Source organism: Hoplias malabaricus, chromosome 11, assembly GCF_029633855.1.
Source record: "Hoplias malabaricus isolate fHopMal1 chromosome 11, fHopMal1.hap1, whole genome shotgun sequence".
Lineage (NCBI taxonomy): Eukaryota > Metazoa > Chordata > Actinopteri > Characiformes > Erythrinidae > Hoplias > Hoplias malabaricus.
Genome location: NC_089810.1, coordinates 21,807,571 through 21,826,129, shown reverse-complemented (window position 1 = coordinate 21,826,129; position 18,559 = coordinate 21,807,571). Strand labels below are relative to the sequence as shown.

At 39.3% G+C, this 18,559-nt stretch overlaps 1 protein-coding gene across 2 annotated transcripts in view; it reads right to left on the bottom strand.

Moving 5' to 3' along the window:
• The window catches only part of eea1 (early endosome antigen 1), a 30,043-nt gene extending 11,762 nt beyond the window's left edge, over positions 1-18,281 (bottom strand). Inside the window, exons 1-18 of one of the 2 annotated variants that reach the window (XM_066685108.1) lie at positions 17,954-18,281; positions 12,964-13,038; positions 12,713-12,825; positions 11,658-11,712; positions 11,466-11,531; positions 11,254-11,293; positions 11,018-11,122; positions 10,761-10,882; positions 9,175-9,330; positions 8,369-8,383; positions 8,009-8,125; positions 4,593-4,931; positions 4,351-4,500; positions 1,539-1,658; positions 940-1,143; positions 637-837; positions 362-475; positions 16-171 (exon numbers count right to left, since the gene is read on the bottom strand). In XM_066685108.1, the coding sequence (XP_066541205.1) occupies positions 16-171; positions 362-475; positions 637-837; positions 940-1,143; positions 1,539-1,658; positions 4,351-4,500; positions 4,593-4,931; positions 8,009-8,125; positions 8,369-8,383; positions 9,175-9,330; positions 10,761-10,882; positions 11,018-11,122; positions 11,254-11,293; positions 11,466-11,531; positions 11,658-11,712; positions 12,713-12,825; positions 12,964-13,038; positions 17,954-17,977 (2,172 nt within the window). In that variant the 5' untranslated portion in view covers positions 17,978-18,281. The remainder of the gene's footprint in view (positions 1-15; positions 172-361; positions 476-636; positions 838-939; positions 1,144-1,538; positions 1,659-4,350; positions 4,501-4,592; positions 4,932-8,008; positions 8,126-8,368; positions 8,384-9,174; positions 9,331-10,760; positions 10,883-11,017; positions 11,123-11,253; positions 11,294-11,465; positions 11,532-11,657; positions 11,713-12,712; positions 12,826-12,963; positions 13,039-17,953) is intronic. The other variant, XM_066685109.1, reaches the window with a different exon arrangement.
• Positions 18,282-18,559: the final 278 nt, after the last annotated feature.

The window sequence follows — 18,559 nt, the reverse complement described above, 5'->3', positions numbered from 1 at the left end:
TGGAGTGCTGCTGACCTTGGACTGGCTCTCCAGGGTTTCGGTCCTCTGTTCTGCAGCCATCAGTTTGTCTCTGCTCTCCTTTAAACTGGCCTCAAGCTGAGAGCACTGTGACTGCTTCTCCGTCAGTCTACGGCCCTGCTCCTCTAGCTGCGTCTGGACCTTACACACTTCCTACACACACACATGCAGAGTAACTAAATACTTTGTGAAACTACTCAAAGAAATGTATATTGTTTGAGTATTTATGAGCTTCTGAGGTAGTTATGTTATGTCAGGCAACAATATGTTTGTTCTCTTTTCCAGATTTGTTTAAAATACATTCTTACACGAATGTTAATTTAAAAAAGTACAGAACACGTACCTGTTGCTTGTCCTGCAGTGCATGCTGGGCAGTTTCTAGATGATTTTCAAGGTCAGCTCTTTGGGCAGTCTTTGCAGCTTCAGCAGACAGCAGCATTTCCGTCTTGGCTTTTAACTGAAACAAAAAGGCACATAACTGAATGTAAACTGCTCAACAAGAACATGGCCAGATTGCATGCTTCTGTTTGTACTAGAACCAATTTAAATTGCATTCATAGCCTTTCAACTATGAACTTCAAAATGCCTTAGATAGCACTGTAAAGGCAACTACATTACCTGGGCATCAAGCTGAGCACTTTTCTCCTTGTTCTGGGTGAGCTGTGTAGTTAAATCAGTCACAGCACTTTCCAAGCTTTGGCAGCGGTCCTGTGCTGAGCGCAGCAGGCTCTTCTGCTCCTGCAACTGCTCATGGAGATTTTCTTGGGCCTGTTTATGGCTCTCAGACTGGTTTTTCAGCTTGTCTGTCAACTGAGTTATCTGTGCAAGGATAAAGCGATCAAAAAGGCTGACTTCTATCAAATATATATCAGAAATATATATATGGATCCTTTGCTGAAGGATTAGAGGAGTTTCCAGCACCTGTTCCTGAAGAGTATGGTTCTTCTCCTGAAGCTGGTTTAGTAGGGCAGCCTCTCCCTCTCCTGCCTGAATCTTGGCACACAAATCTTCTCTTTCGGCCTCCAGTTGGCTCAGGCTGGCCTTGCTCTTCTGCAGCAGTGCCTCCAGGTTCTGGATCTTCTGGTCTTTGTCTCCAATCTGACGTAGCACCTGCTCCAAGTCATTCTGCCGAATTTAAATCACTTGAGCTAAGAATATGTTTGAAGACTGACATTAAAATGTACAATTAAAATAATATAACCATCATTTCATATAAACCTTATGCATGGACTCATGGCCTCATATTGCAGTTTCATACTGTAGCCAGCTCAGATGCTGAAATGACCGAGTAGATTTGTAGACAATTTCTTAACATTTTGGTTGAATTAATTTTCCACCCGTTTTGCTAGAGGATTCTTAACATGCAATATACTGTATAAAGAAAACTCATAGATGAATTGTAAAATTTAAATACTTCATGTTATTTTTAAGTGAATGGAACATGTGTTGAGCGTTTTTTTTTTGTTCTGAACTTTATGTAGGTGCATGGGCTTTTCAAGGTTTTCAAGAGGTTTAGTCACCTGTGCTTCTCGCAGCTTGCCATTAGTGTTTTGCTGGACAGTTTGCAGCTCTTGGTGCTGTTGTTTTGATTTATCCAGCTGGTGTTGCAAATCTGTTGACTTAGTGGTGTTCTCTTTCAGCTGCAGAAAAAGACACAGGAATTAACACAGCTAATCATACATACAATTATTAGACACAATACCGCTATGTTCCCTTGCAAGCTTGAGTTTTATATAAGTTATCAAATGACAGGAATGTTGTGTAAATTATCGGTAGCTCTTCTACCAATATTTTATTTAGTTTATTAACACCTAGGGGTGTGACGAGATTTTGTGAGATTAAAACGTGACGATATTTCCTGCCTCATGGGGGGGTGGGAGGGGGAATCAGTTTCGGTATTGTGAACTTAACAGGGATCTGGCAGCACAGTTGCTATGGCGGTGAGTGCGACAGCTCAGCAGTCAGAACAACTCTCAGCAGAAGAGGTATAGCTTGTAATGCATTATCTTGTCAGTTTCAAAGAATCTTTGCTAGTAGCAGAAGGTGTAACGTCGGAGTTGGAGGAAATTCTCATAGAAGATGCTCCCACTACTTTTAAGTCGTATGTCTGGCTGCATTTTGGGTTCCAGTGGAAAATATAAACAGTAAGATAGTGACAGAAAAGACACAAACCAATTGTAAGAGCTGTAAAAACAAAAACAAAAAAAAAACCACATCGTACACCGCAGCTAATCCAACCACTATGCAAAAACACTTACAGCACCATCATGGCTCTCAACTTAAGCCAGTCGTGCCTGTATGATGAAAGAATAGACAATGCTTACAAATGCCTTTGGACCTCAACTTCCACAGTCAAGTGCTAGGGACAGGCATTTTCAATGCACCTGATTAGTGTTGCACAATATACCGATACTAGAAAAGTATCTCAATACTTTTTAAAAAAAAAAAAAAAAAGGTAAATACCCCATAAAATGAGTACCAGTGTTACATCAAATTCTGTGACCGTTCTGTGACCCTAGAGGGCACTGTTTCATGTCCAGCGTATGGTCACAATGGTCAGCTGCCGTCAGAATTTGTACTTAAACATGAATGTTTATAATGTTTATATGGAGATTCAATGGGGGTCGCAAATTCTGACGGCAGCTGTAAGAAATTGTGACCACCTATGCCAAGACTATGAAGTAGCGCCCTCTAGAGTCACAGAACTCGACGGTCACAGATTTTCATGTTAAGAATAAGATCGGTATTTCCAATGAGTGCCACAGGGGGGCAGTGTGCGCCCGCAGCGCTTTGCCTCCTCTCACTCCCTTAATGATTTTGCCGCTAGTTTTAGCGATTTTTCAGACCTCCTAGAGTTTTTTAAAAAACAAAAAACCCAACTAACACCAGTGACTTTCTGTACAAACCTTAGCTACTTGATATAAAAGAGAGTCGCTGGTAGCACAACTCGGTAGAACACCGGGACTGACCGTGAGCAGGAGAGACGGCGCTCTCTTCGCGTCTTCTCCGGGAGACACAGTTCCTCATCTGCTCCAGAGACAGAGCAGCGCAGTCAATGCGCACGGAAGCTCATTCAGATCAGAATGTGCTGCGAATGTGTAAACAGTGTTGCCAAACACGTTTGCTTCATTTTACGTTGAATTTATTCATTTTTATGAACTCCCTGAACTGACACGGGGCCAAAGGCGCGTCTGGACCCAGAAATGGCGAAACATCACGTGTGGCGTCACACAAGCAGATACCAGCGATTTTGCCGACCGCCCTCAACTTGTAGAGAAAGTACATTACTTTTCCTGACGTTTTTGCGGGTAGGTACATGAACTTTGCCTGACGTAAACAAGGACTACTGACGTGAAGACTGACCAATTAAATATTTACAGAGAAGGTTATCGACCAATAACGGTAGCTCTACAGTCAGACCGTTTTTAGGCTACTTCACCACTCCCCCTTCTCACTCAAGCGAACCAATCGGAGTAGGGGAGGGCGGGACTAGTTTGTGAACGAAACGCTTCTCGAAATTCTATGTAAGCTCTAGAAAAACAAAATCCCGGACGTTTGTGAAATTCTGCCCAGACATTTTTTTAAGTCTAAAAAAGTCTGGTCACCCTATTATATCAAAAGTCATAATTTTAGTATCCTGACAACACTTCACCTGACAGTACCAGTCTCTTAGCTCAGTATAGTGTTAAGAGGAAAACTTTAGACAGACTTGATATTTAATATGACTTTTTGTGGTTTGCACATATTTTTTGCACTATATAGGACTAAGAAAATGTGTATTTATTTTTGTTATTTATATTGTTGTTCTTTTTAATAACCTCAATTTGTGGAAAGTGGTTCTATTAAGTCACACATTGTTTCAATTAAAAGTTAGAAACTCCTGCATATTTCATACACAGTTTGAGTCTCAAGACTCGGTCATACAGGAGAGAAACCAGTCTGCTGAGCTTGCGTTTTTTGATAATTTTTCCAGACAAATTTTCCATTTTTGAAGTTTTCTTAAATATCTCGTCTCGTTCTCGTGAACCCAGTACCGTGTCTCATCACATCCCAATTAATATCTCATTAACATATTTCCATGCAGTACAAATCGGATGCCTTTTACTTTCTGTTTGATTGAGGTAACATTAAGCAAGGCTATGGCAGATGCTTAATAAAAAGTGGATAGAGGGTGCAAAGAGATAAAACGTGATATTCATCAAATTCATTATATTTCAAGAAAAATAATAAAACAATGCTTTGGACATATGCAGTTTGAGAATCCCTGTGACAATACGCAGCATGCCCTCAATCAATTCATTAATTTCAGTCATAATCCAACACAAGGCATACCTGCTCTTCCAAGCGGGAGAGTTTGAGCTGCAGGTCAGCAACTTGTTGCTCTCTGTCTTTGAGTTTTTCACCAGACAGCTGCCTTTGCTCCTTTAGCCGGCCCTGCACCTCTCCCAGCTGCCTCTCAGCCTCCAGCAACTTCGCATGCAACTACAGACAGGACAGAATAATCAGCTGCAACTTACTACAAAGTCAAACAGTGACAACAATAAAGTGTCTTTATATCTGCTTGTGTGGCTCACCTGGCTGATCTCGCTTTGCTGCTGCAGACCCTGGCTCTCTTTCTCTTCTCTCTGCTGCTGCAGTTGTTTGCGTTCAGCTTTCAGCTCCTGGTTGCTCTTCTCCAGCTCAGTAAGTTCCTGCTTTAAGCGGGCCACATCCTCCACACGCTCAGCTAACTCATTTTGGGCGCGGCTCAGAGAATTCTCTCCTGAAGAAGCTCGTGCCTGGACCTCCTGTAACTCCAGCTCTCTCTGGTGCAGACTTGCTTGGAGATTCTTTTTGGCAGCCTGCTCCTGTCCAACACGCTCCTCCAACTCCTGGTTTTCCTTATCCCTACGTGTCAGTTTCTCTGACAGCAACTGAGAAAGGAGGGAGATTACCAGAACAATTTATAAACTCTCCATAAATAATGACATGAGTTTTGATAAACAACTCAAATCAAACCACTTCTGAATTTATGCTTACAATGTTTGTAATCAACAAGCTACACTTTTCTCACAAAAGACCACGGTGAAAATAACAAACTCAAATTTTGTTTAGGTTTTTACACAATTTAAATTATACAGAGTGCAACAAAATAAACTGGACACTCTTATTTCAGAAATGAAAGGGAAATTACATATCTGAATACCCCAGCAAGTAATCTTTCCTAGGCTATGTCTGGAACATGGGTGTCTGCCATCTTGAAAGCTGAAATATTGAATCAAATTTTTTCAATGGGATGGTGGTCATGTAGCATATCAAAGAAGACTAGAATTGTCTCAGAAACTGATTGTCACAATCAGATTTATAATATCTTTTGTGGTTCAAAACTTTTGTTGTTTGTTACAGGTTTGTTACAGGCTCAACCAGACCCTAAATTCTCAGCGCTACCTGACAATGCTACAGGAAACCACGTTCCCATCCATCCTGACTGAAGATGGTGCTGAGCATAAAATCTTACTGGCAAGTTAAACTTCAGCCACGTACACACCGTTGTTTTTTCCCCCTCAAACATACCACTCCACCTTAAAAAATGCAGTGCTTCTAAATGTAGATGAACCAGAGAACAGTGTTTCTCCACAATCGTAGGTTTATCGTCACTGAAACAAATTATCATTTCAGAGACACATATCTTGCTACACCATAAATATGCTTTAAAGGTTAAGGCCAATGTGGACTTTTCAAGCAATATCTGCCAATAGACCAATATGGATACAATATTGTTGTGCATCTGTATAAAGACATTTAAAATAAATCTCACATCAAGGATCCAGATCTCCAACATGAATCTTTAACAATCATACTCTCAAAATCAAGCTCAAACCAGAGGCATCCTCCTGGACTTCCAATCTTGCAAATGAATGAGTGATGTGACATTTAAGAATGGGCAGATTAATGATGCCTGAACTGGGCACAAGGAGTGCCAGCTGGTGGGTGTGCTAACCTCTGGCTTGAGAGTGTTATAAAAGCCAGAGTAGATAACGACATGGTTGTGCGTGGTGACAGGCTAGTCTTCCATCGCAGACTGAGATTTTCCAAGTGCTGCTTATGCAGGAGACAGCTGGACTAGTGTTTATGACCAGCCCTCATTTTATTTTCTCCTTCTAGTCTTTTATAGTTTGTTCATCTTTTTGCAGTTACTCATACAGGCCTGTTCCTTCCACACCTGTTCTTTACACTTATTGTATAGGGTCCTTCCTCATGAAACTTCCTTTTTCTCCATTTTCCATTAATAATGATAAAGATGACTCATCTGGCCTATTTAGACTGCGGTGTACATTTCAGAGAAAAACTTCATGGCTTTCTCAGTAGTTATCTTTCAAGTGAAATTAACAGTGCATTCAGACTATAAATATTTGTATCATTCAAGCAAATTAAATTGGGTATACAGTAGGTAATTCAAGCAATACTGATGGCACGGATGGCTAAGGCATGTAGATATATAATCTGTGCTGTACCATGCATGTACAAGCATTCTTTTCATCTAGTCCAACCCACAGATCAGTCATTTTCACATTGTTATTGTATAATTAAAAAAAAATTCATTTAATTCATTTTTTATTTATGTTTTTAAAATATTTCCTTTTTTAAGAAGATGTCAAATGATGACTTTGGTCATCAATGCTGATTATTTCTGTCTGGCTGCCATAATATTCCATGCAACTGCTGTTATTTAAAGTCCCTATTACGGAAAAACATTTATCCCAAACTATTAAATGATAGAGTATACTTTTCTCCTTTCATCCAGATGATTCTGGGCTATTCTGTTGATGTTCCCATTTTTGATCCTGGATGCCCATCCTATTCCTCATCACCTATTTCGGAGAAGGAACATGTAACGTCCTAGAGATCTTTTGCCTTTAAAACCAGCCATTTTAATCCTCTCTGACAGCTTTCACAAAAGCGGTGGTCATTCAAGACGGCCTGAACCCGTATATCACCCTAAAGAACAGTTCTGGCACTGCACACATCACACCCTGCTGGTTTAATTATAGCAAAGGTGTCAGCACAAACTGACAGCCGATGGACAATGTGCCGTGCTGACAAGGTTATGGGGTCATCCTGGACAAACCATGCCCAACAAGTAGTAAAAAGGGACTTAAAGTAAAATTGTATTGCTTTGTTCCCTATAAGAGAGCGGAAAACAGTACTCTACATTTAATTTTGGAAACTGGTTTAAAGGACAGGAGTTATGGGTTGCATGCTCTCATCACAGCTGGTTACTGAGCATGTGGAGGTTGTGGGATCATAAAGCAAGTTGTTAAAATTTTGTTGTTGAGGTCAAGGTTACTGTTCTGTATTTTGTAAACACTACAATGAATGAGTCAAAAAACACTGTCCATAGCTGAAAATGAGTAATCACAAATGAGTTTAAAAAACTGTCAAAAATACAGACTTTAAATCTGTCACAGTCACAAGCTCCAGGGACCACGCTTTGCGTGACTGTGTGATGTGTTCTCCACATGGGTTTCCTCCGGGTGCTCCGGTTTCCTCCCAAAAACACACATTGTTAGGTGAATTGGGGACTCAAATGTGTCCATAGGTGTGAGTCGGTGAGTGACTCCGTGTGTTGCCCTGTGAAGGACTAGGGCCCCCCACCAGGGTGTGTTCCTGCCTTGCGCTCCCAATGATTCCAGGTAGGCTCCGGACCCACCGCAACCCTGAACATGATAAGCGTTTACAGTTAATGAATGAATGGATGGAGGTCTGTGGTGACCACTGACAATTTAACTTACAGTCTGGTAGCAATATTAGCTATGTAACTCTAACTCTAAACTAAAAAAGTCAAATACATGAACCATGGGTGATCAACCAGGATAAGTGCAAAACTGAGTAAAATAAATTCTATAATGAACTACTTTTTCAAACCTAGTTAGAGTATTTTGAGGTGATGGGTTTCTGTGTGTTTTTGAGAGAGTGTGTGTGTGTGTGTGTGTGTGGTGAAGTTTTGTACCTGGCTCTGTTGCTGGAGGTTGTTCAAGTTGCTCTGTAGTTGATGAATCTGTTGTGTGTAAACAGCAGCTTCTTGGGGACCTTTCTCCAGTTCGGCCTTCAGCTGGGCGATTGTTGTCTACAAAGAAAAAGTCAAAATTTCACATCACTTTCACTATTCATTAACAACTGATCATGATCTGCAAGCATGAATATTCCTACGAAAAGGACCAAAATAAATAAGGCATGCAGGACCAAAATAAATAAGTGAGGAGGTTCCCATTTTCTGGTTTTCTCTAAATGAAGTTAGAACTCTATGTTGAAACTAAAAATGTAGTAGTATGGATAACATCAAAACCAAGCTGAAAGTTTATAGAGTTACCTCAAATTTACGAATCTCCAAGACAGAGCAAAGTGGGTATGATGTGAGCAAGGGTAGAGACAGAGAAAGGAAGGAGAGACACACAAACACAGCACACAGGTGAGTGAAAATCACAAACACAACGGGGTTTCCTTCAGAGAATGGCACTCAGGTAAATCAACATACGCATGTTGACCGTTTTAGCCACTTACAAACTCAGGTTATGCACATACACAGCATTACACAGTTTCAACAGTGCTTATGCTTAACAGCATTCACACAATTTCAAAATCAGCCAGTAGAGGGCAGGCCATGCTCTGAAGTGGCTATAAGGGTCACCTGAAAACCAATGTTTAAAAAGTGGAATGAAAAGCATGTTTGTGTGCAGACACGGGATCCATAACCTGGCTTTAGAAGCTTTACATAATCAGAACTGGGGTCAGATGGTGCAAAGGTTTTGCAGGAAGGGATTACAAGCTTGTTTACAGGAAGCACTGTGCTAGTAAGACCTGCAAGTAGTCAGCCAGTTAATGGTTAACCTGTGGAATCAGGCTAAGTACACTGAATATTGACATAAAATTCTCACTAACTAAAGACAAATACTAGGGATATAATTTAAAAGGGAAAAATATTTATAGAAAGTAACAGGACTGAATAACAGCAAAACATTGAAAATATGAATCATCTTTAAATTCATCGAATTTCTTTACAATTTGAGTTTTTATAGTGACGTTAAATGCAAGTTAATTGCAAAAATTCATATCTCAGATGTACACTAATATATATATATATATCTGAGCATTATGACACAGCATTATGGGCCTTACCTCTGAGGTAGTAAAGTTAGCCTGCAGCTGTTCATACTGGGTCTTGAGTCGCTCTGACTCTTCTTCTCTCTCGCGTGTCATGTTGTCCATCAGTGTTTGCACCTGCACCAACTCCCTCTTTAACACCTCCACATCCTCCACTCCGGGCCTCTGAAGCTGAAATGGAGCACACAAAATGTTCATCAGCACAGAAAAGTGTTTCACTGAGGCCTTTACCAGCCTTTATCACTCTACTGTACTATCTAGTGCCTGGGTTTTGGCAGATTATTACAGCCTCCATTCAAACTCTTCAAGGAATGCAATCTGAAGCGTTTGGAATGGCCCTCAGAGTACTTTGAAAAAAGCATATTTGAAAGCCTGGGGACAGATCTTAAACAGTGTTGGGAGGATTACAGTTCAAATGTACTCAGAATAAAAAATACATGCTCGAAAATTAAATTTTACACTCAATGCGAGTAACATATTCTGAATACTCTGGAATCACACCATTCTAATTTAAAAATATTATTCTGTGTTCTAGTATAGCAACTAGTTCAGTATATTCCTGAAAGAGTTTTCCTGAATGTATACAACATTTGCTGCAAAGACTATAAAATATGTAAATCCAAAGTTATTAAATGATTTGTCTGAGCACCATTTCAAGTGGAGAGAGGCTCTTCACCATTTAGATAGGAGAAAACAAACACTCAAATACAATTACACCAACATTTAAGGTGGATCGAAGAGCCGGAATATAGATAAATACACCATTTAAAGTGGAGTGGAGACATGTAAGAGACATGAAAAAACCATCACATTTGTACAACATGTGTGTATAAGAACATCAGCTAACCCATTTTAGCTTACTACTTCAGGTTAAGGTTCTTTAGATTATTACATGAACGGTTTGAATGAATCAACTGATTTAAACATAAAAAACACCCAGTCAATGAAACATGTTTTTCAACATTTTTTAGATGCTAAAAGCAAGTTATTAGCTCGTAAACAGAGGTAGCACTTTTATGTTCTGGTTTTTTCTTGCTGAAATGTGAAATACTGTTCTCTCTCCTGACTGTGCCATGACCTCGAGTGAACAGGTGGCTAATGGAAGTGCAAACATGCTGCATGTTATATTTCAGGGATCTCTAGGAAATACACCATCATTCTGTGTTGAAGACACAAATTAAATTAGATTTCAGATTAAATTACAGTGATTTTGTATTTCCTAGAAATCCCTGAAAAAAATAAATAAATGCAACATTTGCAGTTCCATTAGCCGCCTGCTCATTTAAGGTGAGCTAGATCATGTTATATGGCTAGATTGGCTATATTTATGCTGTAAACTGTCTGTAGCTATTAAAAGATCTCATGTAATGTTCAATATTTCACACTTCATATTTCATGTTAACTGTACACATCACCTGAGAATTTAACATACACTACACCCCATTTCATTTCCTAGTGCGAACACATTACTTGAACTAAAAGTGACTGGTACACCACATAAGCCCTACATTTGAGAGACAGCTAATAAAATAAAAAAAATTAAAACAAATAACTAAATACATTGGTTTTATTTTTTTAAATTAAGGATAGCAATCGTTTACCAGTTCCATGGACAGCTTTTCTTTATCCTGCCTCTCTTTCTGAAGGTCCTGCTGCAGACTCGCCACTCTATGCTCTGCCACCTCTCTGAGGCTCTTCTCCTCATCATAGCGAGACTTGATATCTGGGATTAAACATACATGTTCATGACTCAATCAATACACCTGGAAAATAAATTAATCCAAATACACTTCAGACAATCTTTTCTGACTTTTTAGACTTTGACGTTACAAGGAAGACAGACTGCAGTTTCTCTTACCTACTATCTCAGTGGCCAGCTGGGCAGCCTTCTGTTCAAACAGGTCTTTCATCTGTTTGATGTTGAACTTCTCTGTCTCTGCCTCGTGCAGCTTCATCTCCAACTCTGAGAACACACACACAAGATGTTCAAAGCATAAATTTCCATTTCAAAGCTTTATCATTAACATCATTTTATATCCTCTGCATGTTAATATATCTGCACCAAGCAGTGAGTGAGCGCTAGAGGTAACTTGCCTGATTCCTCCATGCCCTCCTGGCCATCATTCTGCTGCCCCTGGTATAGAAAAGAACAAACACATCATAAAACGTAGTATTACGCTGAGGTGTCATTGTATTTAGACAGGCGTATTAGACCCCCCCTTCGACAATGTTTCAGCTTTGAGGAAAGCAGCTTCACCTCAGAGAGCATGACAAAAATCATCTGATTAATATGTGAAAGAAATTACTTGCTTCAGTTGTCCTTGAACTTTGTCTAGTTCTTTTTTCAGTTCCCCTGAAAACCATCGTTCTTCCTGTAACACGTACAAAAAGAAAGTTGTGGATTTACAGCCAGAGACATGTGATTAATTAACACACAGGAAAACAGCTAGTAATTTTAATATTTTAAACTTGTAGCCAAAAGAGGGAATAGTGGGCACCTTCAAAGAAGCCTGGAGATCCGTCACTTCCTGCCGCAAGAGTGTTAGGTCATCCCTAAAGAAAAGACAAATTTCATAAATAAATAAATGTGGAAGGTGTTTATTTTGCATGTAGGTCAAAAGATCTGAAAATTAGTTTGGTTGGTAGTACTTCATCATTAGGCAGTAATACAGTAGATATTAAATTAACCTATTTTTACAATCTTAAACCACAATGCAAAACACTAAATGTTAAACAATTTCTTGTACAAAAATTCATAACTAAGTTCACCACGTTACAATGATTCAATACACAATATACTTTACAACACATACAATATACCAGTGGTTCACAAACATTTTCTGCAGTGCCCGGCATTTGTAGATCTAAATATTTTCAAGTCACCACAAAATGTGAATAAGCTGTTAAACAAATAAACATTTAACAACAGAATTCTTTAGTGAGCTAGCTAAACAGCAGTGTGAAACCAACACTTACCAGATAAAATATATATGATGTAACAAAAACACAAACTTTAGTTGGGCACTTGGTCTAGACTTTCAGGTGTGCAAACATCTGTTCTTCATCTCAGAAAATTCAGATTTTTGTCTTGTCCCCTATGTCACAGGCATTGTAGCAGATTTTTTTTTTTCATACAATAAATATCTCTGTTGCGCAGATCCTGTTTCAGCATATGCCACTGCTCACTTCCCAACCTCAAGCATGCAGAGGCAAATAGTCAGGCACAAAGGCTCTCACTTTTTCATATTCAGTAATTTTCATTAATGGAAAAAAAGAGTTTTGTTATGGTATGAACCCTGTATTATGAAACAATCAGTAACATCAACTTGAAACTGTCTTGTGTTTCATATGCAGCTATGAATTGAAGTCACTGTCCCATGTGCACTCATACAATTTGTTTATCACAAAAGTTAGTTGGCATGGGTGCACACAGGAGTTCATGAGGAGCTAGGGATAGTGAACAGATGAGAGGGTACGGAATATTTTTTCTACTCTCAATAATTAGATCAAGTATCAGTAACAAAGTAAAAAATTCTCAATCGATGAATTTTACCTGGTAGTGCTGAGGTGAGAGGGCTGCTCCTGGGTCTCATGATAAACTTCATAATGCTTGAAAAGCTCTTCAGCAGAGTTATGGGATTTCATACACTGTGGACAAATAAAGCCCTACACACACAAAAAAAAAAAAAGAGAGAAGAGACCATATGAGCACCTTGAACTGAAAATAGGATTTAACCCCATTTTGGTTGAGCATAAAACTTAAAACACTAAATATTTAACATAATTTCTAATCATTAACGTTACCTCTGAAGTCTCGTTGTTCATATCAGCAGAGGGCTGCTCAGCGTCAGATGTCTGAGAGCCTCCTTTTCCAGGAGTCTGTTAAGGACATGGAAAAGAAAGAAAGAAAGAAAGAGAGAGAGAGAGAGAGAGATAGAGAGGGGTCAGATCAGATCAGATCAGTTTAGATATCTCTCTCCATCACTCGTGCTATCACTTTTTTGTTTTGGCACAGCTTAGCATGCCTGACTCTACTGTATCCAGGGCTAGGATCCATGCTGTATACTGGGCCAGTGACTGAGCATTCGGTTTGGCCTTGGCATTACATTCCACACACTAGGAACCACCAGGATTAGCTGATGCTATTCTCTGATAACTTTTAAAAATAAATCATTGTGACATATCAGTGTGTTCAGCCATTCCCAGCAGCAGACTTCTTGTGGGCAAATAAAAAAGGAATGCATAAGGAACATTAAGGGGACACATTATACCCCTATTCCACAAGTTAACAGCGCTCCCTGGGGTGTAATGACATGTCTGCAACATGCTTTAGTCAAAAAACCACAAGAATAAAACAACACAGCACTATTCTCCCCCGTCTAACAACCCTGTTCAGAACGACTAATTTCAGTGCCTGTTCCTTCAAATGTGAATAAGCCACAGCTCCTTTCATTGCAATGTGTGAGGAACAAAAGCCCTGGTTTGAAGTCATTTTCACTTCTCTCCTTATCTGTACATTTTAATACACCTATTTCTCAGTGCTCGTTTCTTTTTTGCGCTATTTAAACCTGTCTGTGCAGTCCCACAGAAACACATGTCCAGTGCTGCGATGGGAGAGTCTTAGAAGGGGAGGCCAGACAATTCTGAAGTGGCACTTATAGAAGATGCAGAACAAAATCAGTAGGACTTCTTTTATCATGTTTTGAAACATAGGCAGACCACACTGACTGGTTGTTTTAGTCCACTTTTGTAGGCTGGTAGGAAATCACCCCACCATTAAACCTGCAGAAACAAGAAGCAATGATCTTGTTGATCTTGTTATTCCTCTTCATTCTCTGTTTGGTCTGGTTCTGTTATTTCTCCATGTTCATTGTACCTATTTTACAAGGTTTTACTTTGATTTTCCACTCTCGCGTAAGTGTGGGTTCAGCACACTGTGATTGGAAACATTCAGATGAGGGGGCAGTGCAATACTAAAATCTACTCTCCCTAATGTCAGGAGGGGAGTAAATCCAGAATGGCATGACTTACATAGGCAGCCCAAAAAAAAAAAAAACACTCCAGTTACACAAATTAATGTGCAAAATACTCTGAGAAGGAGATATATTCATAATAAAACCCCTTTATATCTGGGGGGTCGGTGGGGGGTAACATATTTAAGAAAACAAAAGAATAATTAACAATGTGAAAGCAATGTGAAATTAGCTCACTATGAGGCTCCACTGAGCACAGCTTTCAGTCAGGGTCAGCTGAGGACTTGCATGTTAGTGAACCCCAACTCAGCTTTAGAGAAGTGTTGAACATAGCCTTTACTAAATGTTGACCCTGGCAACCAGAAAACAGCATGCAGTACTGATTCAAACAATACTACAAAACATCACAAGGCACAACACTCACACTTTCCAACCAGCCTAAATCAAAGTCAGTGACAGTAACAGGAAGTTGCATTAAAATTGTTAGACTGATGCAACTGCTGGACAGACGTTTTCCATGGCAAATGAGTCATCTGCCTGGTTAAAGTCAGTGTATCACTATTATATCTCTAACATTAGCATTACTATTATATTAGACTAACACTACATATGTACATATGTTATACCTTAAATGGGACATTATTAAAAAAAAACCTTTTCATTGTTATTAGCATATTAATTTGAGGATCTGGATCCTACCATCCCACAAACTGTAAAGTGAAACCAGACATCCTGCTCAATCTCATTTAAAGAAACGGCTGCTAAAACTGATTGTTCTGAACAAGGTTGTGGACACAGGGTGAAAAGAGTGTTGTGGTGTTGGGTCCTTGTGGTATATTGACCAAAGCATGACAGGTGGTTCCTTAGGAGCCCAGGAAGAGAACTACAGGCTAAAAAAGGCTAAAATATGACACATTTAAAGGCTGTAGAGGTAACAAATACTTTGCAAATTTATGTTATGCTATTAATCTCAAACAATATCACAGTGTGAACAATGTCTTACATAAAGAGTGTGATGAAGCCAACAGTATAGATCTACAAAGCAGCTTAAAAAGATTTTCTCTAGGTAGAATAACAGAAGAAAATGACAATGCTCCCAATATCAGTTCAGCTGCTTGCTCCATGTCAGCATTGAGACGTCTGCACAATGCGTGCATGGTGACATTCATTCATCTTTGTAACCACTTCATGTGGATCAGGGTCACAATGGGTCCGGAGCCTACACAGAAACATTGAGCGCAAGGTACACCTTGGACAAGAAAATCAGACCATCGCTGGGCACTACCTGAGGATAATTACAAGAGTAGTTTATTTTCAGTTTATTTTTCCATAATCCTGCATTGTTTGCTCCATAATTTGATCTAAATACATGGCCCTAGTAATAAACTGAGCCTTTTTAATATTTTCTGTCAATTAATATCTTTAGATCCACTAATATTTAAGTTGATTCAGATAACTCTCAAAATACAATGAAAATGAGGGTAAAGTCAAGTAAAGAAAAAGGTCATAATCATGGGTGCACAGTGCTCTCTCTTTTTGGTTCCTGGTTACAAACTGGATACAAAATCAATTCAATTAAGCCTATTCCAAATGTAATCAGAAACTAAATTATATGTACAAATGTTTGTAGACACCCATAATCAATTAATTCAGCTACTTCGCAGAGCAACCATTGCTGGCTGTATATATTCATAAGAATGACATATTGATTTATTGATTTAAGTTATTTCCAAGAAATTATTCCTTAAAAATGACACTGATATCAATTTACACTTTTACCTTCATTCAGTACACTCAGTTCTATAAAATATGCAATTAGTCCCCAACTCGGTCACTCACCCACAGCTTGAAACCCCTGCCTAACAGGATTGGTTCCTTAAAGGAGCAATCTGTAAGATATTTACTGTACCTAGTCATAAAATGTCCAGTGTGTGTGATCACAGATTAACACTCAAAGCTAAAACACTGCTGTTTCTCATAGCTTTGCTGAAGCAGTATATCCTCTTTGAGAAGTGCCCAGTCCGCAGTGAAGCCCCTGTGATCCCGCCCTCTAAGGTCCTGCCTGTGATCCCGCCCTCTGGCCAATCATTTTACAGTTCAACGTGTGGAGAGGTCTACAGGGATATAAACATAGCTACCCTAGCCATGAAATGATTAAGTGAACAAATATTATATTTTACCAGACCCAAAAAGCACCATTACCCTTTTTAAAAAATCTCCATGACCAGAGACGGAGTGAAATGAGAGGAAACATTGGCCTTGTGTTTGAAATACGGAGGCAGTTTAGAAGCAGCAACACTACAGATAGATCAAGAACTGGCTAATTATTTTTTTTATCCTGAACAGGTAACAGCAGATAATTTCTGAAAAAAAAAAATAATAAAAAAAAAATTATATATATATATATATATATATGTATATATATATAAGTACAGATGCTTATGTATAGATTAAAAGGAGTAAACACCATAGGTTACATATGTCGTATAAAAAATGTGAGGACTGTGAAAGGTGTCAGGAATGTGTTTTGTGTGTTTTATATAAAGAAGCTGAATAACATGATCAAAAGATGTAAATAACATTGTTTGTTTCTTTTAAAGAAATTGTATACAGATTCACGTGTGTTTCTCCGTGGTTTGTGTGTTTAAAACAAATTATGGAACAAGAATAGTTTTTTAAAAGCCGACATTTACTGTCAAAATATTTAAGGAATGTCTTGTAAATGCTGGGAAATTGCGGCTGCTCATTCACTTTTTTTGTCTTTTTCTTGCGTAGGTAGATATTTTAATGAAATCATGAATACTTTTCTGTGTAAGTATGTTGATTATGGCACATTCTTCTTAGCTATTATGGTCCATAATTCTTAAAACTCATCTCTTGCTTGTTTGTTCAGTTTTCCTCAAACTGGCAACCTGCTCACGCTTCACGTCTGGGGGGAGGAGGCAAACAGCTCTCTCCACTGTTTTGAAACTGTATTATAGTTCCGAATTTAAACGCTTGGGGTCAGTACTACATATTGCTCCTTTAAGTTTATGAGGTAAACCCTGACTGTCTGAATTTTATTGTGAGACGGTTCTTTTTTTAATATTGGATTTTCAAAACTAAGGCCCAGCATGGCTTTGGCTGCTTACTGCTCTCATAATACGTTTTCTAAAGTGTAGCATATATATTTATATAAAGCACACTGACATGTTAATGTCACCACTCGTATTTGATTGGATGGGGTCTTTAAGACGCTCATTCACTCCGTGATAAACAGAGACCTGTGACAGAACGCCACAGCACCACGTCGTAAAATAAGCAGGGTACGCGATAACTGGTAGAAATAAACAAATGACCTACATTAAAATCAGGACAGGATCATATGGCCAGCCTTAGCCCAGTCACCAGGCTACAGCTAACCGAGCTGTGTTAATTCACAGAGCCGCTGTGTGGTAAACACTCGACGCTTTAATGATAATTTGTTCTGGTTGTACTTCACACCAACAACATAGCTACAACTCTCCCCGACAGTATGAATAATATACACACGGGTCTTCGTCTCATTTTATTAGTTCACAGTTTACAACACGAAGGTTGATATTACATTCTCTCCCCTGTTGGAATTTTCGGTCCCACCTTAAACAAAACAAGTCACAGTTCATCGCTGCACCATTTAAGGTGGAACGGAAAATTCCAGTAAGCAGCGCCAGGCCGCCAAAAGCCTCCAGCGAGGAGAGTAAAGGTTAAAGGATAAATATTAGCTCCCCTACTCCGTTTAGCGAGCTAACGTTAGCTTACCACTGAGATACAGAGCAATGTGAACGTTAAGGTTTTCTTACCAATTGTAATATTCGTCTGAACATTTTTCTCCGTGTTTTTGCAGTAGTCAAAACAGGTCAGACGTCAGTCCGCGGTTTCCCCTCTCTGGAATATTATATAAATATAATGTTAATCTGCGGTGCTGAGTGCGCCCAGTCAGCTGCACATGAACGGGAAGGCGGGCGGGTCTGAGGAGACGCGGGGAGGAGGGTCTCACACAGAGATAACACCGTATTTTAAGATATAACTCGATGTTTAAATCATGACAGCTCAAATACCCTGACACTAACCACCTCCAAACCCGCTCCTGTTTACAATCGACACATTCTCTGTCCACTTTTAGACCAAATTCACTCATCACACGATGGTATTTTCCATTTACACCACACGACACATGTCTACCACCTACTGGCCCGGAGGGAGGAGGTGGAGAAACTGGGTACAATTGTTGACAGTATTCAATTCCGGTGATTTAGAGCTGAGGGGAAACAACACGCAATCTTCATAAAGACCACAAACACGAAGCCCACCCTTCCCTCTCTGCACTGTGCATCCAACAGGATAACTTCTACTGAGAAGAAGAAAGCTGCGTCGAAAAACGTCATACTCCCATACTAAACAGTGTG